The sequence below is a fragment of the Euleptes europaea genome, chromosome 10, assembly GCF_029931775.1.
Source record: "Euleptes europaea isolate rEulEur1 chromosome 10, rEulEur1.hap1, whole genome shotgun sequence".
NCBI classification, from domain to species: Eukaryota; Metazoa; Chordata; class Lepidosauria; order Squamata; family Sphaerodactylidae; genus Euleptes; species Euleptes europaea.
Genome location: NC_079321.1, coordinates 60066834 through 60089755, shown reverse-complemented (window position 1 = coordinate 60089755; position 22922 = coordinate 60066834). Strand labels below are relative to the sequence as shown.

Sequence of the window (22922 nt, the reverse complement as noted above, 5' to 3'; positions counted from 1 at the left end):
GCCTAAGGCAGTTTACAATACGCATCGGTTTAAATGAATGAATAACAGAAATAACAATTAAAAGTAGATTACAAAATATTTGCCCCATATGTAAACTTTCCTCCTATCCCATAGAAAGCAGAGAAATCTCCATTCAGCAGACTGGATATTAGCAAAAGCCCTCAGAAGTAAGGATGTTTTGTGGGCCTTACTAAATACCATTAAGATATTACCATTAGTAACATATCTTGGAAGACTATTCCATAAAAGTACAGCAGCAATGGCAAAACAAGAGTCAGTGTGGTACAATAAAACTTGGATCCAGGTTGAAAACCTTACTCTGTCAAGATGCTTACTAACCTAACCTAATACATGGGTTGTTAAGATAAAATGAAGGTGGGGGGAAATGGCATTGGCTATCCTCACGTCCCTAGAGGAAAGTTGGGATAAACATGTGCTAAATAATTTTTAAAGCTTCATTTCTTATGGACACCAAATGCCCTGGTGAAAGAACAAACAGAAGATCCTGCTCAGAAGATCTAAACTGGTACATGGGGAACACAGTTCTTCAGATATATGTGTGGCCATGAAGGGCAAAGACATGCTCTCTGTTCCTGATCTTCCAGTGTCTTCCAGCAATGGTCATAATGCTTTCTTTTCACCATACCCTAACTGGCAGACCCCTCATTTGATACAATATAAATGGAAGCAGGATCTCTCGCATCCAATGTGGTCAGGTGCAGTGTATCTCCATAAGTGGAGAGTGGATCTTTTTTTCTAAAGTCAATTCCACAGGAGTTTCCTTTGCTGGGCAGAAGCTTTTCAGAGATCTTTCTTGAAACAAACAACAAGAAGAAAACTTTCCCAGTCCCATGATTCCATCTAAGGACAGCGGTAAGAACAAAAGGATTTGAAAAAGTTTCTTAACTTGAAGTATCTTTAGCCTTTTTTGTCCCTTATAGTCTTACTCTACCTTTATGGAACAGAAGATATTTCAAATCAAAATTTCAGTTCTTTTCCAGGGTTATGGGAAGATTTAGAGCCCAGCATTCTGGCAAGAAGCCAGTGCTTCTTGACTTAACAGGGCACTCTGCCACCTTGATTCTAGTAGAAGTGACGGCTCTCAGGGTTTTCAGAACCAAAGAATTGATGCTTTGGTGCTTAACTAAGTTCACTGTTGCCACCCCCAGCTTACCTACTTATTCCATCCTGGCAGCTTCTCTTCATTTTGGATTGATTCACAAATGTGTGTTCTTGTCTAAGTGACCGTTATAGTTGTGAGATACTTTTTGTTTAAAGCATTTTTCAATTCATGTCTCAAAATAATCTGTATTAGGGATACTCTTCACTGAAAGCATGACTTTTGAAGCATTCAGAAATGTTCTGTCCAGTGTGAATTGTTCCATATATTCAATTGTAAAAAAGACAAAAATGTGTCCTGCATTAAGTAAGGTCATATTTTACATTTGTTGAAGGTACATTGTGGATTTGAAGTGCCAGGTTGAAAAGTCATAGGGAGAAAAAGGGAGCTGGCTTGAAACAGTATGTTGTGGTGTAAGTTCTTAATAGCTATTTAACCCATGAGTAACACCTAGATGGAGCATTGATAGGTTTCCAAGCTGTAATAACTAATTCAAGTTAAATATTCAAGCATGCTAGGTCAGCAGAGTCAGTTAATTTACCCTGAAACAACAAACAAGCAGGCCTCCAAAGGCCTTTCTGATGTGTGATTCCCTGCTCCCACCTCCCCAATTCTCATGAATGCAAATGTGTGACAAGTTGTACTTACTTTGCAGGTCACATGCTGCATCATGTGAATATTGGATTAAAGGTCAAACAGTGCGTCCATCAAATTCCCTCCATCACAATGGAAGCTACCGTCCAACCGATTACACGTACCGTGCTCAGAGTGAGGTTGAACGTCACTTCTGATTTCAAGTGGAATGATCAGGTAAAAACTCCTTGAAAGTAAAGCCAGGAAATTTGGCAAGTAATTTGGGCTCAAGGTCACTACTGCAGCCAGATGGCTTGCCAATCATTAGCTTAGGGACTCCTGCACCTCCACTGCTGGCTTGAAGGAGCAATAGCCATACTGATTAAAGTGACCATAGGCAATTGTGGGTTCCAGTTCATATGGCACCTAACCACACTAAAGTCCCAGGGGTAAAAGAAAACTACCTGAGCTTTCATCTTAATTCATCTTAATTAAGGTTCACCATTATGTTAACATTTTCACCGACCCTCGGAGATTTAACACTTCTTTTCCAGAATCTGGATTAGAGTAAGATGAATGCAATAGGAGTTTTATCCTTCATATATTGTCAGCGTTGATATTTGAACTGCTCCTAACTATCCATCTGGGATGGTTGTCCTCTTCCACCGAGCGCTCAGCTTTGGGAGGGATGCACGTGGAGCAGTGAGGGAGGGAGGGGACACCTGCCTAGCCAGCCAGATCAGCCGAATCAACCCTGGCAATCAATGGGGTGACAGATATTGCAGCCAGATCGCCCTCACATCCAAGCTCCTAACTATTTTGAGGTGGGTTAAAAGTCTAAATGAAATAGTCAACATGAATCCTAGCTGTACTGTGTTGGTGAAATTCACTGAAAATATCAGAGGCATGCCTATATTGGCGACCAATGTCTTGTCAACCCTCCTTTACATTTTATGAGTCCTTTGAATACAACAAAGCAGAACATTTTACAGTCTGTGGACTAAATTTGTAACATCAACAGGTAAATAAAGAGGAAGAATGTCTAAGGATTCAAAATTTCTCTAAGAAGCCCCCTCTTGCTGCATAGGTACATGAGACCACATAAGTAGTAGGTAGAGCCCATGCTTTTCTCAGGGAATAAATTAAATATGTTTTGCTAATGTTTGGTATAGTGGTATGCATTCTGCATCATATTGTCCATCTTCTTCATTTTCATCTCTTGAACTAATGTGATTCCCAAGTTATTTAACATAGAACCTGAAAATCTTGAGATATCTACGATATGTTTAAATGTGTCCATTTTCTGTGTGTTCTAGGTCCATGGCACAGGTGGGGAGCCCTGGTGGATTTGGGTAGAAGACCCCACCAATGATCACATTTACCATTCAGAATATTTTATTATTCAAAAAAAGCAGGTAAATAAATAAAGCATACAAACGTCTTGCAGAATGATTAAAGTGCATATACCACTAACTAGTGGAACAGTGTTTTAATGATCACATTTACCATTCAGAATATTTTATTATTCAAAAAAAGCAGGTAAATAAATAAAGCATATAAATGTCTTGCACAATGATGTAAAGTGCATATACCACTAAGCTAGTGGAACAGTGTTTTAATGAACATTAATTTAAAATATTGTGACACAGTATCTCTGGGTGTTGCTTTCAGATTCACATGCTAAAATTGGCTTTCTATGTAATCATTCTCTGGCATCTCTTCAAAAACAAAATCTAATAAAAGATTTGTCATGTGTCTGAAAGTACAATTACTTTCAGATGAAAAATCAAATGTGTGATGTTTCCTTCTATTATGCTTGTCAATACAGATTATTATTAGCTACGGTTCCATCAAAAGAAATCACTTAATAAGCAAGGGCCATTTCTACAGTTTAAGCCATTTAGAATGCAATCTGTCTGTAAAGCACAAGAAATGTTTTTTTAAAGGAATTGGACCTTCTCTTCCATTTACAACTTTTAAAAAATGTACAGGGATGTGCTCTATTTCTGTGCGTTATTTTTTTTCATTTGTCATATTATATGAGAACAATAGGGTAACCTAATTTTAACCATCTGGAAACTAATATAGTGCTGTATGTTGTTTATCATAGGTCATTGCAAAAGAAACTCAGCTATTGGTGTTCACTATACCAATCTTTGAACCACTACCGTCCCAATACTATATCCGGGCTGTGTCTGATAGATGGTTAGGAGCTGAGGCGGTATGCATTATCAATTTTCAGCATCTGATTCTACCTGAGAGACATCCACCTCATACAGGTAACAGTGTCTAGAGCTGCGATCCTGCACGATCCATGTACATTGATTTCTAGGGAAATTGTGTGTGCTGAATTGTATCAGTTTTGCAGTGTTGATTTCCTTCTCTCTGTGTTGTAGTCTGTTACAGAAAATCCAGCAACGACAGTGCAAAAAACTGTTAACCAGTTTTTAAGGAAGTTAAATAGTATCTTACTAGACAGGATTCTTTCTAAAAGACTCTGTGCTGGATAATAAAAGTGGTAGAATTTTCAGTATTAGATTTTTTTAATGGTAAAAATTAAATATTTTAATAACTGTGCTATATATTGGTTTTAACTGTTACCCCCTAAAGCACAAGTCACTACTTCCATATTTTTTTTCAATCTTCACATTATTTTTTTCAATCTTCACATTATTTTTTTCAATCTTCACATGAATATGAAAGCAATTGGCACATAATCTTAGTTTGTTTCTTCTGGTCATATTAGAGAACTACAACTCAGTGTGCCTGATGCCAATGTGTAGACTCCTATTGTAGTCATGTCTGTCTCTTTTAAAATTCAGCATACTGAGTGCATTAAAAAATGTACATGTCTGACCCGTGGGTCCTTTTTTAACATGTATAAATTCACACATGAGTATGATGTGTTTGGCCATTGTTCTGCTATACCAAAACTGTCTGGCTAAACATATGTACCCTATTTATCTAATTGACTGATCAATGAGTAGCATTCAGAAGAAACAAAAAGATATTTACACATCACCAGTTATGGAACCTCTAGGATTTATGGTAATTGACTGCCATTCCCATCTGGTTCCTCTGAAACAATGAAGTATACAGAGGTCCTGCTAGACAAAGATCAAGAAAAGGCCTTTCTCCCTTTGACAGATTCCAAGAAATCACAGCATTAGTGGGGATGATTAAAGCATTGTGAAATATCTACAAAGTATGTTAAGAATATAAAGCCTCGAAGCCTCAACACATTTTATAGCTTTCCAGCCCTACCTTACTGGGAAGCACCATAAAAGGGGCATAGAAATCTGGAGCTAAACTTCAAAGAAAGCATCTGTGTAACAAAATCAATGCAAATTCCCACTAATTTGATAGGATTCCAATCCCATCTGGGTATGGGCATATACCAGTTTCTGTCATTTAAACTTCATCATTGTTTAGCAACCAGTTATTTCTAAAATAAATATGGTTTTTATATTGAAGTATTTTTAACATTAGACAGAAATTGATGTATGTCAGTCAAGAATGAGCGACGCAGCTTCTTGTGATGCTCCCCCCCATACTAACACAGTTGACAAACTGTTTCCACTTAGATTGCTGTTGGAGTCCCCTGTGGGTCATTGCTTGCCCATAGTCCACATCCATCCTTTGGGGGGGAATATCCCCCCTTTGGACATTCACATCAAGTTAGAACTGTGAGAATATAAAGTTTTTGCTTGCCTCATAAAGGTTTACCATGACATCAGAATATCCACCCACCCCCTGGTAGTGGTATGATAAATGTCATTGGAACCTAGAAAAGCTGTTTTACACCACCAGCTTGCCAGCAGTGTAAATTGCTAATAGTGATAATTCAAGCAATTGTGTCTCAAAGATATGCCTATCGAAGGCTAAGCTTTGGTGATAGCAGTGTATCTGCCAGTTTCACACCATTTGGCCTTTGAACTGGGATGTGAAATCTGGTTTCTCTGTCAGTTACTACAATGTGATTAACCTCTACTCTCCGGGGTAGGTGGTTAAACAGGTTATCATTCTGCAGCTCCTAGGATGCACCTTGTCTGTCCCCCCCCCCCATCATCTACCTTTAAAATTTCTAATATATTGTCATTAAAGTCTATAATGCAAGCTTTCTTTACCATTTCATAAGCAATAAATTCCTGACTGATGTCAGAGTCCTTTGAATTAATCAAATTAGTTCTTTCTCTGTGAACAAAATTGCTTATCTATTTAATCTATTTACATTCTAGATGATACAATATTGACATTAAAAGGAAGCACAAAGAGGTTAATTGCCTTTTAAATCTACCCCAAAAACCTAGAATTGTCAAAACAAATTATTTTTTATTATTGTCCTAGATCTGTATTTCCTTTCTACCTACAGGTGGGCTTGAAGAGTTGTATTGTAATGATTGTTTCAGTTCCACCCATATTTAATTTTTATCCGCTTGAAACCATTCTGCAATTTCAGCTCATAGTAGAACAAATTGCATAAAGCCCACCTGCCTGGGCTCATACTGTTTGTAGAACACTTTGCTTAATCTACAACTTATTCCAAAGGAATTAACTAATAACCATTTTTAAAATAACATATTTGTAATAAACAATTGGTTATTTATTTAATACATTTCTTTGGAATAATATTAGAAATATGCACTTGGAATTGTACTCATTTTTATGACAGAGTTTACCAGTTCAGGACAGCTTTATAGCCTTCTGTCTATTTAAATCTTTGTTATTGTTTTCAGTTTTCTATCAATTTATACTCATGCAGGTTTCCTTGTTCCTGGAAGATTTAACATTCTTCTCCTTAGCAGCTAAATTTCTTCCATTTTGTACTTTAATTCCAGTATATCTGATTATTGTTCATTATTTTTTATAACCAGAGACCATACGAAACTGAACTATTCATTATATCTTCCTAGAGTAAGTTTTTGATCAGATTGTCTGATGCTCTTGTAAGCCGCTCTGACATGGCCCTTGCCGTAGGGAAATCATCCGTTGATAGGAATTAAAGTTGCAGCACTCACTAACCTCTGCAGAGTAAAGTGGTGTGCCCTTGAAGATTCCTAGTACCGAAGGGTTTCCAGCAGTCACTTGGCAGATGATGAGTGATTTGATAGCATCTTTTGTTTAGATTCTCTTAGATTCCTAGAGTAAGGAACTGAACCAAGCCATTTCCGTAATTGCTTGTAGAAGTCCTTTCCCAGTTCATACTTGTTCCCTGACCTTTTTACAGAGTTCTTGGAGATGAAACACTTAGAGCAGTGACTAGAACACAAGTGGCAGAACCCTTGGACAGCTCTGTTTAGAGTGCCTTTGAAGACCTATTGCATGGCACTGCAGGGCCTTAATGAATTTATTTCTCTACCGGTGTAATATTTGCAGTAAAACAACCCCTTAAGGCTTGGTTTTACTACAGAGAGTGAGGGATTTACTTATCCGGTCCAGGTCTTAACCTAGGATACCACAATAAGGAGTTCACTCCTCCAGCTTTATCCAACTCTTTTCCTTTCACAATTTCCTTTCACCAGCAGGCCATTGATAGAATTGCAGCCTGGTGGTCCACAGTCAAACTCTTTATAGGAAAAACAGAATCCCCTCCTTAATTCAGCCATCATGGAAGTATGGAGAAAATTTTGGACAACTCACTGGTTAGATATATTCCTGACTCTTCCTGTTTTTCTCTCACACTTTGACAAGCATGAGCCAATGTGTGAGGCTTTTTATGTGGCTGCAAAAACCAAATAACTCCAATTTCAGAAAAAGAAAACTTGCATTCATTGGAGTTATTCTGAGTGGCTAGGAGGTTAATTCAGCCTGTGAGGCATGGAACCACCGGTAGTCTGTTTTGACTTTTTTTGCAAAGCATTTTGAAGAAAACTTCCCACATTCAGTGGGACCTGGATGCCACATTGAATATTAGTTCTGTACCTGAGATTCCTAGCACGTAGAGACAAAGAGAACTATTATAATAACTGGTGTAAAGAAACAGAGCAACAAAAAAGGAAGAACAAGAGATCCATAAGATCCAAGAAATCAAGGGGAAATTTAAAGCACTGTTAGGCATGCTGAAACATGGAAATAAATTAACTGAAGAGGACAAAATAAAGAAAAGATGGGAACAATACACTGAAGAATTCTACAGAAGAGATGGAAGGATGACAGATTCCTTTGAAGAAGAATCTTTTAAAGAAGAACCTGCAATTTTAGAAAATGAAGTGAAAGCTGCACTCAAAGTAAATGGGAGAAACAAATCACCAGGAGCAGATGGGATATCAGTAGAGCCATTTCAAGCCACAGAAATGGAGTCCATCAAAATCTTAACAAGAATATGCCAACAAATATGGAAAACAAAACAACCTACAGACTGGAAACAAACTACAGTTCAATTCTGAAAAAGAAGGCATGAAAGACTGCAGCAGCTATTGGACCATCACATTAATTTTCCACTCAAGTAAAGTGATGTTCAACATCTGGGAGCTTGTGATGATTCTGTTCCTTTCTGAGACAGATGTTCCAGCTGACAATAGGAACCATTTGTTTCTTTCAGTAGAAGTTGCCCTCTGGAGTTCCTCAAGGATTAATTCTGTCTCCCATACCTTTTAACATGAGCATCAAACCATTGGTAGAGTTTATTCAAACTATTATCTAGTTTATTCAAATTATCTAGTTCACAACATGGGAGAAGGGAGGATCAGGCTTCATACTTTGCATCTTGATTTACAGGTTTCAGCTATGGTCTGGAGTGTCTTTTGCAAGCATCAGCTGATATACCAACTGCTGTTTCTGCTGGAAGACCACTGTCATTAAAACCTTAAGAAATACCTAGATCAGTATACTTTAAATGGGGCATCCCATGAAGACAGTTCAGAAACTGCAATTGATGCAAAATATTGCTGCCAACCTGGTATCAGTTATTATTTGGCAGTGTTTCATGGGGGGAAAATTTCACTGGCTAATAATTTGTTTTCAAAGCCCAATTCAAAGTGCTACCGCCTTTGACCTATAAAGCCCTTAACAGACCTGGTATCTCAGGCTACATCGGCTTCCATCTGAACTCACCCATAATTTAAGATCAACAAGAAGCTGTACTTCCATTATTAGTTCACCTAGAGGCTAGGTTGGACCCTACAATTTCATAAGTAATTATTATATAAACATGATCCCCCAACTGTGCACGTAGCTCACAAACGCAGCACAAGGTGTTTGGAAAACCCCAGGAGCCCTGATGTTGGCACCAACCATATATACAAAATGCAGAGAGATGTAGTACAGTAGACTGGCACAGGCATGGTATGCTTAAGGCTCATGGCTCAAATCCCGAATGCTAGACAATCCTGAAAGGAGTCTCTCACACAACTTGAGTTTTACCACTACCAAACACTACATGGTATAGGACCACTCATGCTGATTGACTGCTCCATATGCCTATTATTTCGGTCAGATTTGCCATGCACCACTCCACTCCTGCTCAGGAAATTCATTACTGGCCTTCTACTCATATTCATTCCAGTGACCTCTGTGTGCCATCCCTCCCCAGCCCCCTTTATGCAGACCGCATGGCTCATAAGCTGTCAGCACTGCAACCCCCACAGCCGTTCCTTCTCCCTTGATCAAGTACAGTTTTAGAGTGACACGGCTGGTGGCCATCCAGGGCTTCCTGTGTCCCCTAATTGTAGGGGGAGTCTCACCGGCATGACACAATACTGATAGTGCAGTGCTATGCTGCCAGAATGTCTGCAAGCCTGTGCCATGCCTACTTACTGCTAGCAATGACTGGGGTCAGAAATGGTTGGAGGTCCAAGGAGTAGAAAAACAGTGTCAGCAGTCACAGCTCAGAGGACAAGATCCATCTCCCTTGCTTGCCTGTATGGAGCGCTTTGTCCTGGCATCCCCAGTTGGAAGGGTGGAGACTCCCATTGGCTGTTTGTGTCTTCCAGTGAAATGCCTGTAAGAGTTCTGAGCAGAACACTGGTACAAAAATGCTAAAAAAATGTTGTAGTTAATAGCCTAATCTGTTCAAGGACTGGCCTTAGGACTTTGCCATTAGTCTTATGCCTACTTCTGACTTTCTTAATCAAGCTTTATTTGCAGCATTCTCCCTCTTACAAAATAATTGTGCCCTTGTTTTTCAAGCCTTTGAAAATCCTTGTCCTAGCCCATGATGTTCTCTGAGTTAGTTTATTTATGTTTGTCCTCATAAATTATGGGGCATATTTGCTTCGGTATGTTAGATTTAGATGTAATTACAGTAGATTTGAAAAGACAATGGCCTTTTGTGAAAAGGGCTATCTGAGCAAATTTTAGACATCAGAACAGCTCTTAGTAAGTTTAACTGTGCTCGTTTGAAAAACATATACCTATAAAACCAACTTTGTTTAGTTCTCATTTGAGCTCATATTCTCTTTTAGAGTATGAGTTCATGTATGGTATTAATAGTAATATGTATCTATGGTTTTCTATTTTGACCTTAAGAACTTTCTATTGTACTTGATTGCACATTTAAACATATGCTTGACATTATTCCTCAATTTTCAGAACTACTGGATCTCCAGCCTTTACCCATCACAGCTTTGGGAAATCCCAAGTATGAAGCTCTGTACAAATTCTCTCATTTCAACCCGATTCAGACCCAGATATTCCATACATTGTACCATACAGATTGTAATGTTCTCCTTGGTGCTCCCACTGGTTCTGGGAAGACAGTTGCAGCAGAGTTAGCCATCTTTAGAGTTTTCAACAACTATCCCACATCAAAGGTTGGTAAAGTTATTCTGAGCAATGTTCTCTTTCTCTGCTTTTTGCTGGTAGTCCTGAGCTATCCAGAAGAAAAAATAGTAATATTTTTACTGTAGATATCTAAGTGGTTCTTCACCACATTTTTGCTTGATTAAAATCACTAGTGTATATAAATATTATTCTTGCTGCTGGGAAAACGTGTTGTAGATAGTCACATCTATGTCCATAACATAACCTACTGATGCTTTCAAAGTTATACTTTTCCTGCAAACAGGAAGATGTTTGACTACAACTGAACAGGGACATTGATTACAATATTAGCCTAGCTTTCTTTCTAATACGGTAATTTACTGGGTGAAATCCCTTCATATCCATATGCAAGGAATAGGGGAATCCAATCCAATCATTCTGTCCGAGAACTAGGTTTCATACTTAATAAAATTGGCAGTGTTTAATTGTTTTTTACATGTGGCACTCTTCCCCTGCCCTGACTTGGATGCCTAGGCTAGCCTGATCTTGTTAGATCTCAGAAGCTAAGCAGGGTCAGCCCTGGTTAGTATTTGGATGGGAGACCACCAAGGAATACCAGGGTTACTGTGCAGAGGAAGGCACTGGCAAACCACCTCTGTTAGTCTCTTGCTATGAAAACCCCAAAAGGGGTCGCCATAAGTCTGCTTCAACTTGATGGCACTTTACTTACACACACACACACACACACACACACACACACACACACACACTAACTGTTGGAGGGCATTCTAAATCCTTCAGGAGAGGTCAGCTTATTTAGGAGGAAGGACTCTCTAACCTCCTTGCCCAATAGTTTAGCTCGACTTGCTCTCCATTGGTTTTTATTTTTCGAATCTCCTCTCCCCACATGTCCAGGCTTCTTCTCACACTCACTCACTACAGGATGGGGACAGTAATGTAGCTGCTTCTAACCAGGTTTTTGTCTCCAGGCCAAGTCATTGACAAAGTGTAGCAAATCCCTGGAGTTGGGCCTAACTTCAGTCTCATGGCTCTCATTAGCTGGGACTGGGCATATGTCTAAAACCCTAAGCACAATTGCCAGGGACCAAGTTCCAAGGAACCAATGGTCTTTGCTTCTAAATAAACATGTTTAAGGCTGTGCTGCTGCCCATACTGCTATAAAAGTGGGCGGTCTATCATGCCTGCTGCAATGATTTTATCTTAATGTCTTAAAGGAGACACACAAAGAATTTCAAAATGATTAAACCTAACATTGAAACCACAGTAGTTTATATAATCTGCATAAACCAGACACTGTAAACTCAAGTTTGAAAAAGTTTTGTTAGTGTCTATCTCGCAACAACAACAAAAAAGCTGCAGTAGAAGGTTTACAAATGAAACCAGCATGGCTATGACAGTGGCTGTTTTGGTAGTGGAGCTGGTCACCCCACCTAGTCACCACCTAGAATAAAAAAAGATATGGTGGGTCAGTTGATCAAACGATGGGATATAAATATTTTAAATACATCATGAAACAATGCCATATCTTTCAATGGCTAGATTTTCAATTCATTTCAGTGGTCTTATACAGCAGTAATATCCAGTAGATTTTCATCTACTTCTAATATTGCTATCTTCTATATAATAGGTTGTTATGGTACAAATATATTGATATAACGAATATTAGTTTTCCTTTTGCATAGGGTTTGGTTTTTTTACATTTTTATGTGCCTAACAGTAAGCAATAGTATTCAGTACAGGTCCTTTTTTAATTATTATTTTTCTGCTTTGTTGACTGTAAAATGCAGTTATGCGTTGTTACTTAGAATTTAAATTCAAACATGAGTCATTGGCTTAAAGAAGTTTAAAAATGGACTGTTACATTTTATCTTAATTAGAAACCTGTTGCAAGTGACTAAGCAAAATGTTTAAAAGTATTCCATAGCTGTTGGCTTTAAGTGAGCTCTGTAAGAGAACATACAAAAAGCTATTATGCACCAATCCTATTCTTTTATTGGTTGTATTGCTTTTTTTCTGCTTCTGTTGCCCTGTGCCTTGCAGGCAGTGTATATTGCTCCTCTGAAGGCTCTGGTGCGGGAGAGAATTGAGGACTGGAAAATTAGAATTGAAGAAAAGCTTGGCAAGAAGTAAGTGTTCAGATATTTGCATTGTTGGGTAAAAAATAAGAAACTTTTCTTCAAATCCCTATGATAGTTATTCAAATAAAGGTTCATGTCAACTGCTTGTGTTTATAAAGAATTGTTGGCAGAAAAGAAATGGGTAGTGGTAAGAGTTCTCCTGGATTGACAAGTAAATGTTGACTACATTCTCCATAGTGTATCCTATGCAAAAATTTCCCAGCCTAAGGCTATTGATTTCAGTAGCCTTAGACAAGAGTAACTCTACATAGGATTGCACTGGATACCTGGACATGTTGACATTTGTTCTTGTTAAGAAAAGTCATGTGCAGATTTGACAGTCCCTGGAGCACTTCTGACCATAATATTCATGCCAATTTTATCCTAACAAAGCTCCTAATACTTTGGTCTAACTTTAGCTAAGAAAAACCCCTTTTATGAAATAGTTTAGATAGGACTAAAAATGTACAAAATTAACTTTATGATAGTACATATTTTTGATGAACCTATGTCTAAACTTGATAGAAAATCAGCTGAACTCTTATTGGTTAGGAGACAATGACTGGCAAGATCCTCTGTTAATATGAGGGATTTTTTCCTACTGCATGAGATTTTCATGTTGACTTTGACTCCTCAGAAAAGAACTGCTATAGTTGTTATATATTGCTTAGCTTTTTCTATGAAGGACCCGAATAGAAAGTTGACCCATGTCTTGGACACTTACAATCTATTCTTATATTCAGACAGGATTGTTTTATTTATCACATTTTATTGCTGTTCTAGATCTTTGGTCTGTTTCAAAATAAATAGGAATTTGTGTTGTATTGCTTCACAATGACCACTTGACTCCCTTTACAGGGTTGTGGAATTGACAGGGGATGTGACTCCTGATATGAGGTCAATTGCCCAAGCTGACCTTATTGTGACTACCCCAGAGAAATGGGATGGGGTCAGCAGAAGCTGGCAGAATAGAAGCTATGTTCAAAAAGTTTCCATTCTCATCATAGATGAGATCCATCTGCTAGGTGAGCATCGTTTTCATTGGTATTATTGCTGGAATTGAAGTGTGCTCTGGCATTGCTAGCTGAACTTTAAAAAATATTGATGTGTTCTTCTGCCCTTCTTTTCTAGGGGATGAAAGAGGCCCAGTGCTAGAAGTTATTGTTTCTCGCACTAACTTCATCTCATCTCACACAGAAAAGCCTGTCAGAGTCGTAGGTCTGTCCACTGCGTTAGCTAATGCCAGAGACCTTGCTGATTGGCTAAATATCAGTCAGGCAAGTAGAAGACTTAGGGCATCTGTTTGTTTTTCAAAATAGCCATCCATAAGTATCTTTAAAAAAAAAAAGCAACCTTATACATGCACAACCGGTCACTTATCTTTTCTCTGTAGGTGGGACTGTTCAACTTCAGGCCATCGGTGCGTCCGGTTCCGTTAGAAGTACACATTCAAGGCTTCCCTGGCCAGCACTATTGTCCTCGAATGGCTAGTATGAACAAACCAGCATTTCAGGGTATGCTAGCATATTTGTAAAAAAAATTAAAGTCTGCACTAGACAGATTTATATCATATGCTATTGTGTGCTTTCTTGGGTTATTTTAAGAAGAATGTCTTTAACAACATGACCCGGCTTCATGCCTCATGCATTAGGCTGCTAACATAACATGTCTATGGAACCTAAACATATTTCAAGTAGAATAACTGAAATTACTGTTCATATTTGACACTATGGAAATGCTTTCATATTAATAGTTTAAGATTTGCAAACCTATAAAACCTTTGTTGGTATTAATTCAGAAAGTGATTTTCTCCTCTTCAAATCTTAAAAAATTGTAAACATAAGTTGCATGTCAAGCTAGGCTTATATAATTTTGCTTTCAAGGCAATAACCATAAACGTCAGAATTTTCAGTGTGTCCGGATATGTCTCTGTTTTCAATTTTTTATCCTTAAACTGACAAAAAGGATAGATTTAGGAACCACCTTCATATTTTACAGAAACATGTTCTGTGTGGGTTCCATAAGGAATATTTATTATATCAATTAAAAAGAAGTCCCCAAATAAATTTTGTGATGTGAACTGCTGTTGATTGTAAGACGACAGTTGCGAGGTGACTTTTTAGCTGATCTAATTAGCCTTATGACAGAAGCAAAGTATTGATTGGAAACTAGAGACCAATCTTGGCAGTTCAGATAATTTACACCTAAAAGAGGAGCATTGCAGAAAAACACTAATGAACAATAAATCTGTCCAGAACTGTTCTGCCACACCTGTTCCTGAAGCAACAAAAATTCATTAGCTGTCAGGTTTCTGTTAGGAAATGGATATATTGATATCTGTATGAAGAAGATGCAGTATTAACATTATCAGAGGAAGTGGGCTCCGGCTCACGAAAGCTTATGCCTAAATAAATTTGTTAGTCTTTAAGGTGCAACAAGACTTGGACAGTATTAATGCTCATCGGTCCTATACATGTCTCCCATTTACCAATGTGTATTGTGATGGTTTATACTAAAATTGTTCTGTGCTTAACAGCAGCATAAATTCACACAACATTCATAAAGCATTGAAATTATTTTACAATTAGCAAATTATTTACAGTTGCAAAAAGTAAATACTAAGATTGTACTTTTAAACAGTAGTCTGATTATGTTAATGCTGTTACTGTGGTCAGATTGCTAAAGAAATATGATTTGCGGATGTTCTTTTCCTCACTTCTTTGATAGAATGTAGTCATGAATATGTCAACAGTTTGCTTTATAATATCCGTTCTTAGCTCATAAAATTTTGCTGCAAGCTGAAATTTTTCACACTCTGCAAGAAAACCTTTTTTTAAAAAAAATGCAACAAAAGAATGCTTGGCTTGACTATTATAAGCATAGAAACCCCTCAACCCATTGTTTTACCCATATTTTGCTGCAAAAGTACACTTGTGGAAAATTCCCTTATGCCAAAGACAAATGGGATATTAAATTTGCATCATCGTCACTTTTCATTCAGATGAATCAATTGCTGACACGAGGATGCACAGGGAAATTCTGGTTTCTAGAATTGCATAATTCTAATTTTTTCCCCAACAGCTATTAGGAGCCATTCCCCAGCCAAGCCCGTTCTTATCTTTGTATCATCGAGACGTCAAACCAGACTCACTGCTTTGGAGTTGATTGCTTTTCTGGCAACTGAAGATGATCCAAAACAATGGTTGAATATGGATGAAAGAGAGGTAAGTTCATGCATTTTGTATTAATGAATTGGGTTAATTTTATGAATTATTGAGAGATCTAGTCATGAATACTAGCCATGATGCATATCTGTTCTCTAAAGTATCAGAGGAGCATGCCCATTATTTAGGTGCTGTGAAATACAGGCAGGATGCTGCTGCAGTTGTCTTGTTCGTGGGCTTCCTAGAGGCACCTGGTTGGCCACCGTGTGAACAAACTATTGGACTTGATGCCCCTTTGTCTGATCCAGCATGGCTTTTCTTATGTTCTTAATTGTGTTTGGGAGCAGGATCACATGATCTTGTCCCACCTTCTTCCAGTCCCTTCTTTCTGGAATATGAATCTCCCACTGTTGGTCTCAGGTCACTGTTGCTCATTTCTTCACATGGCTTAAAACAAATGTATATGTTCTGTTGATAATGCTTGTCTTTTATCTATGCTTCTATAAGAAGAACCTGGCCTCAAATGTGTCTGCTTATCTGCCTCTAGCAGTAGAATAACATTCTCATAATGTCAAGATAGTGCCACAGTCCTTAATATATAAATAAAGGCCATCAAATTGCAAGCAGCTTATGGTGACCCCAGCAGGGGAAGTGATTAATCAAGGCAAGTGATTAATCAGAGATGGTTTGCCATTGCCTTCCTGCAGAATCTTCATTGGTAGTCCAATCCAGGTACGAACCCTGCTTAGGTTCATGCACTGAATCCAACCCATCATACTTAGAACTATATGAATCATACTAAATTAAGCATTTGCTTCTCTATGGAGGAGAGGGTCCTTTCTGGACCCCATAAAATCGGACCCCCTGGCCCATTCTTCACCAAATATCACGGTTCATGCAAGGAGAGTCCCTCGAAGCTACCCTGAAAATTTGGGAACTCTACCTCCAAAAATGCCCCCACAGGAACTTCGAAAAAATCGCTATAGACTATTATGGGCCTGAATTTTTCAGTAAACCTGGAATTAAGCCGAAATCCAAATTTACCAGTATGGGTATTCAGCTTATTCTGGGTTTACTGAAAAAATTGGGCCCTGTGGCGGAACAGGCCTGCTCAGGACCTATTTCACTCCTGCCCTCTCCCGGGGATTTTCAGCCTCTCCTGGAGGGGGTTGTGTGTCTGTCTGTCTGTCTGTCTGTCTCTCTCTCTCTCTCTCTCTCTCTCTCTCGCTCTCTCTCTCGCTCTCTCTCTCTCTCTCTCTCTCTCGGTAACCACTGCCATCACCTGACCGTTGTAGGACTTGCCCACTGGGGTGGGGGTCAGGGTCCCCCCCCCATGGTCCCCCCCACCATTTCTTTCAAATCTGAAGGCCTTGCCTCGGTGTCTCCTGCTTACCCCACTTCTGGACACCACGGGGACAAGATACTGCCTAGCGTTGCCATTGGAGAAATAGCTGCATGCCAGCTGCCAGCCTTCCTAGCTTCCGGGGGGGGGCCTGTTTTACAGTAGTGTGTTCCAAGCTCGTGAAGGTCTATGTGGTACAGAGAACTACAGTCAGCATTCAAAGTTAAAAAGTATTTTTTAAAAGTAAAACATTTCCAAGCATACTTTTTATCACAGCAACAGATTGAGCAAGGGATTAAAAAGAACCAAGAGAAGTGCAATTCCTCTGTCCCTCTCTCTATACATGCCCTATTACAGTGATGGCGAACCTTTTAGAGACCGAGTGCCCAAACTGCAACCCAAAACCCACTTATTTATCGCCAAGTGCCAATATGGCAATTTAACCTGAATACTGAGGTTTTAGTTTAGAAAAAACAACTCATACATTCACATATTTTGCGTTAAAAGAAAAACACAATAACAGAGCTTTCAATGATACAAACAACTTTTTATTGAAAGGTAAAAGTTTGCCTTTGGCATTTATCTCCCTAGGACTCGTCCTCTGCTCAGCCACCGGACATTATTGTACATAAGTAAACAATTATACTGTGCCTGAACCTCCTCAAGAAGTGCTTGAAACTGTTGACAATTCAGAGCACGAACCATGATGTAATTCACCATTTTTGTGACATCTTTGAGGACATCATCAAATTTTTTGAACAATTAATGTGATTTTTGCTGTTGTGTGCTTGCTGATAATTTGTCTACCCTTGGCTCATACTTTGTAAGTTTGAGAGCAACACATGCAGCACTCAGGTAATCTGTTAGCCTCTTTCTGGTGTCAGATTTGATATAATTCAAAGCTGAAAACAGCTGCTCACAAGCATAAGATGATCCAAACAAAGTGAGGAAAGCAATCCCAAGTGCTTTCATTGACTTAAAATTATTTGGCAGAGAATTCCACACTTTAAGGATTACGTTTTCAGAACTAACTGTGCTGTCCTTTGGCATCCCTTCTATCTTCTCAAGTGTTTCACGCAGGTCATAGAATTTATTTTTCCAGATAGAGCTTTCTTGAAATTATATTAGCTCCATTTCCAGATTTTCTAAATCTAACCAGTGTAGGCAGGAAAGATCAAGTTCTTCAAATTTGGCTTTATCTGGAGAAGTAAGAAAACACAGGGTTGTCTCCATCTTACGGAACTGTAAAAATCTGTTACTAAAATTCAACTTTGCAGCTGCTACAATGCTAGAAAATTCCTTGTAGATTTCCTGATGGCTTGTAGGATTGTCTGCAAATGTGGTAGAATTTTCTAAATGCTTTTTTAGATGGGCGGGGCCCCAGACAAACTGAAGAAGGGCGGGGCCCCTGACAAACAGCTAAGCTGCCCCGCAGCTCAGCTGAGAGGGGGGGCGTGGCAAGGTGCTCGGCCACAGCCTCCCCCGTCCAAATTGAAGACTGGCGGGGCCCTGACAAACAGAGGGGACATGGCAAGGTGGGGGACATGGCAAGGTGCTCGGCCACAGCCGCCTGGTCCAAACTGAAGATGGGTGGGGTGCCGCAGCTCAGCTGAGAGAGAGGGAGGGGCTTGCCCCAGGTGCAAGGAGAGGGAGGGTGCCAGTGCAGGCTTGGGGATCATGGGCTTGGGGAGAAGGGGCACCGCCCTCAGCGCCCTCAACACGGCACAGCCCTAGGCAGACGCAACGGGTCCGCGCGTGCTCACAGAGAGGGTTTGGCGTGTCGGCTGCAGCACGAGTGCCATAGATTCGCCAACACGGCCCTATTAGATGTTGGAATATAGTTCAGGCTCTTAAGCTTAGGATATTATAAGTCTCTACTGGGTTTCCATTACCTGGAAGTCGTCTTCAGCATCTGGGGCCAGCATATAGTCAAAATGGCTGCCTCCCCCATGCCTCGGATGAGCTCTGTCTTCCCTGGGTGTCCCTGGCTCTCAGCAGATTTAATCTTTCCCTTTCTACACCCACTGACCAGGTCAAAGAAGTTTTTTTCTGGCGCCTCCATAAACGTTCTTCCTGGAGCCCCTTCTTGCATTTTATCTGGGTCTTGGTTACCAGCGACACATCCTTATGCTTAAGAATCTTTTCTATTCCCTTCATGGTTGCCTCCCCAGTCTCAATCTCCTTCTACTGCTCTCAGAGCAGCTTTCACATCATTTTCTAAAACTGTAGGTTCTTTTTCAGAAGATTTTTCTTTGAAGGAATCTGTCGTCCTTTCTTCTCTTCTGTATCATTCTTCAGTATATTGTTCACATTTTTTCTTTATTTTGTCCTGTTCAGTTAATGAAATAAATATACTTGTTCATTTTAAGCTTATACATTTTCTGCCCACTTCATTAGTTTCATTTATTGTACTTATCTATTAATGTATTACTACTTTATTTATCCAACCCTTCCTCCAAAAACTTCAACCTGTCATACGTAGCTTTCTCCCCCATTTAATCGTCATAACAACCATATAAGGTATGTTACACTAAGAAACAGCAACTGGTCCAAGGTCACTCAGTGAATTTCTCACGTAAGCAAGTATTTGAATCTAAATCTTCCACTAAGTTCAACACTCACTCTAAAAGCTTTGAATTAGGCATACCAAGAGCTATGCCAATTCTTTATGTGGGGTCTGGATTGGCAGAAGGGTTCTATGTCAGGATTCGCAGTACAGCTTCCTTCTGTTATGTTGTTTTTTTGTTGTTGTAAAAAAATGCCATTTCCACCTTAACACAGCAGCACTTTAACTTCACTTAACATCTGCACCAGATGTGAGCTATGTAATTATATATTTTTTAAGACTTCATAACTTTCGTGATTCTTTTGTTCGGCACATCTTTCTTCGCTGGGCATTTCAGACAATCGATGAGCGTTATGCAGAGGCATATGGTCTGGGTCTGATGTGCTTTGAAAAGGGTACAGAGTACTAATAATAAGGATTCTGTGAAAATGGGAAAACCAGTGCAGCAGATATTCTTTGAGAAAGTATGGGGCTTTAGCATCTTGAAACAATATATCACACTCAAAGGGACAGAATTGGACTGCACAATCTGTTAGCTCATTCTTGTCCAATCTGGTCTCCTCCTTTCTTTTGGAGCCAGCATTGTCATCAACTTGCTGAATTATACTCTGACTGGAATGAATTTCAGACACGGGGTAATGTATCTTCTTAAATGGAATGCTGCCTTTCTACAAAAGCTTTTTTAGGTATAATAAATTATTAAATACAACCAAACAATTGCATTAATGTTAAATTGATGAAAATTTTACACATGTGTAAGAACTATGCGAAGTGGCTACTTATGCGTTTCTAAAAAAATGGCTGGTTTTGTTATATTTCTGTCCCATGCATCTGTTTTCATTTTTTAAAAATTATTTCTATTTTATTGTTACAAATCTTCTAGGTTCAGCTTTCAAACACATCTATTATAAGAGATGCACGTTAATTAAACTACATATGAAAACAAAACTTCTGCCACACTTGAAAAATCAACAGGTTACATAAGTTTATTTAGCCTGGGCCAGACCCTTCATAGTAATACTTATTCATGCTCTTAAAAGACCTATTAAGTGGGTATGCTTATATACATGCATTGCCTTGATAGGCTTTCCTTTGGCATTGTTTTCCTAGAAAATTATTGAATTGTTCTTATTAAAATATTAAATTGTTGAAAAGCCTAGACAGTTATTAAATGGTTCTTCATACTTGGTTCTTCATACTTAAAGCTCACAAACATCTTACACCAATATCTTCCTCTTGATTTCAGTGGGATTACCCCCATTGTAGCCAGCCCAAAATCTCCCTTTTGGGCATCTTCCTGTTTTTATCTTGTTTTAGAAGTTGACTAACATTAATTCAAAAATAAAGTCATGGGAAGACTTTTAAAAAACATTAGAACTCTGGAATGTGCTTGTGGGTAAAATATTTTTTTATTGCATTAATTTATGTGAAAGTGAGGGGGGTCTTCTAGAAACAGCTAGGATTCCCCGCTGTTAGAATGACAGGATAACAGTTCATATGCCAGCTCTCCTGCTAAGGGTCCTTTAGTTTTACTGTGTTAAATTACACAGCTTTGCAGGTATGTCTAACATCTCCACAGGACACTGTTGTAGTACAAGGCAGTGGACAGATGGGTGGGGGGATAACGACACTATCACAGTAAACATTAAGAATATCCTTTCTAAATAAATGTCCAGCAGTGTCTTTTTGTGTGTCGGGTGGGAGGGTGTTCTACGTGTGAAATTTGGTAACAAAGACAATAATCAACATTAGAAAGCCGCCTGTGCAAAATAAACATTGTGACTGGCTTTAAACGTTGTAGACACTGAATTTAATCCCAGTTATTTTTTAAAAGAAAACCTTGTATTGTTTGTATATATGTACTTCATTTATAGCCTGCCTTTCTCACTGAGAGTTAAGATCAGCACATTTCACTGGTGTTGAGGATAGAATAAATACCATTATATCTCTGCACTGACTGTGCCGTTTAAAGTAACAAAGGGAAGGCAATTTTAATACAGCAGTAATGTGCTTTGTTGTACAATTAACAGAAGACAATATTATAATAGTTAATATAATACAGTATCAAAAACTCATTGTTAATTTCGTTTTTCTTTCCCTGAAGAACTGTGTATTTTATTTATTAACAGAACAAAACATGCCAATTCATATGCCTCAGTGCTTTTGCTAATTATGATTTCTCCCAGGCTTAAAAGATTGTTTGAAAATTAGAGTTTATTATCAAACCATCCCATTGTTAATATAACGCATCAAGTTCTGCTTCTCATCTGATTTTAAAAACGGGCCACATAATCAGAACTTTAAACCATATATGATTTAATTTTTTTAAAGAAGATTACACTTGCAGCTGTTTTTGCTTCAAATCATCATAAATATACATATGAAAACTCAATTATAAATCACATTGTGTGAAATTTGTATTAAGGAGGAAGCTTTTTTATTCTCTCTGCTGTTTTTCTTTTCTTTTTTTGTATCCTTTTCTTTTGCAGTCGTACATTTCTGCAAGTATACTGTTTCCTTATGCTTCCAATCTACATTCTGGTGGGTTCACAGCAGCCCCCCCCCCCCATACTTAATTTACGATACCTGTCACGAACATTTGGGTAGCAGCATTTATCTTTGTCCTAAGAGAGGACTAAATCTAGAAGCCTCCCTTAGATCATATAAACTGAACCTCACCAGAACCCCAGCAGCACTTTAGCAAACTGAATTGTGTTTATATTAGTGGTCATTGCCATGTGATCGCTACGGCATATAATGATGTTAAATTGAGAAACCAGTCTAAATTTGAATAGATGATATATTAACAAATGACATTAATTTCTGGAGTGTCATATGTTAAGCAATATTTTTTTTTCATATGCAAGTTTAAGAGTAAAATTGCGATGACATTTGTTGCCAAGATGCAAGATATAATTTGTCATATTTTTGTGACATTTTTAAAATGTATGTGCTTCTTAGATACATATGAAAGGTGTAGATTTCTTATTGTGGATTGGAACTAGTGGTTGTATTCTAGTCAGGTGTTACTTTCCTCTAGAACATCAGCAGAAGTCTTGAGTTGGCAGAAAGCCCTATTGTTAGTGGAATGGCTCCATGAAATCCAACCCAACATATTTGTTGGTATTCTTTGAATATATCTATTAAGGGTCTGTGTTCCAAAATTCCTGAGCTGAAAATATACACAGTCTCTGTTTCGGGTCATTACCATGATTTTCCAGATGGTAACACCAATTGGGGATTCTTAGGCATTATTAAAAACACACAGAAAGAAAAATCCAGTTCATCTGCGTGGCTTCTATGCAGTCCCACATTGGGG

The 22922-nt window shown here is 38.6% G+C and overlaps 1 protein-coding gene across 1 annotated transcript in view; it reads left to right on the top strand.

Moving 5' to 3' along the window:
• The window catches only part of ASCC3 (activating signal cointegrator 1 complex subunit 3), a 267934-nt gene that overhangs the window by 167339 nt on the left and 77673 nt on the right, over positions 1-22922 (top strand). Inside the window, exons 21-29 of the mRNA XM_056856333.1 lie at positions 1776-1930; positions 3010-3108; positions 3804-3972; positions 10223-10443; positions 12455-12540; positions 13390-13556; positions 13663-13808; positions 13925-14045; positions 15613-15755. Of these exons, the coding sequence (XP_056712311.1) occupies positions 1776-1930; positions 3010-3108; positions 3804-3972; positions 10223-10443; positions 12455-12540; positions 13390-13556; positions 13663-13808; positions 13925-14045; positions 15613-15755 (1307 nt within the window). The remainder of the gene's footprint in view (positions 1-1775; positions 1931-3009; positions 3109-3803; positions 3973-10222; positions 10444-12454; positions 12541-13389; positions 13557-13662; positions 13809-13924; positions 14046-15612; positions 15756-22922) is intronic.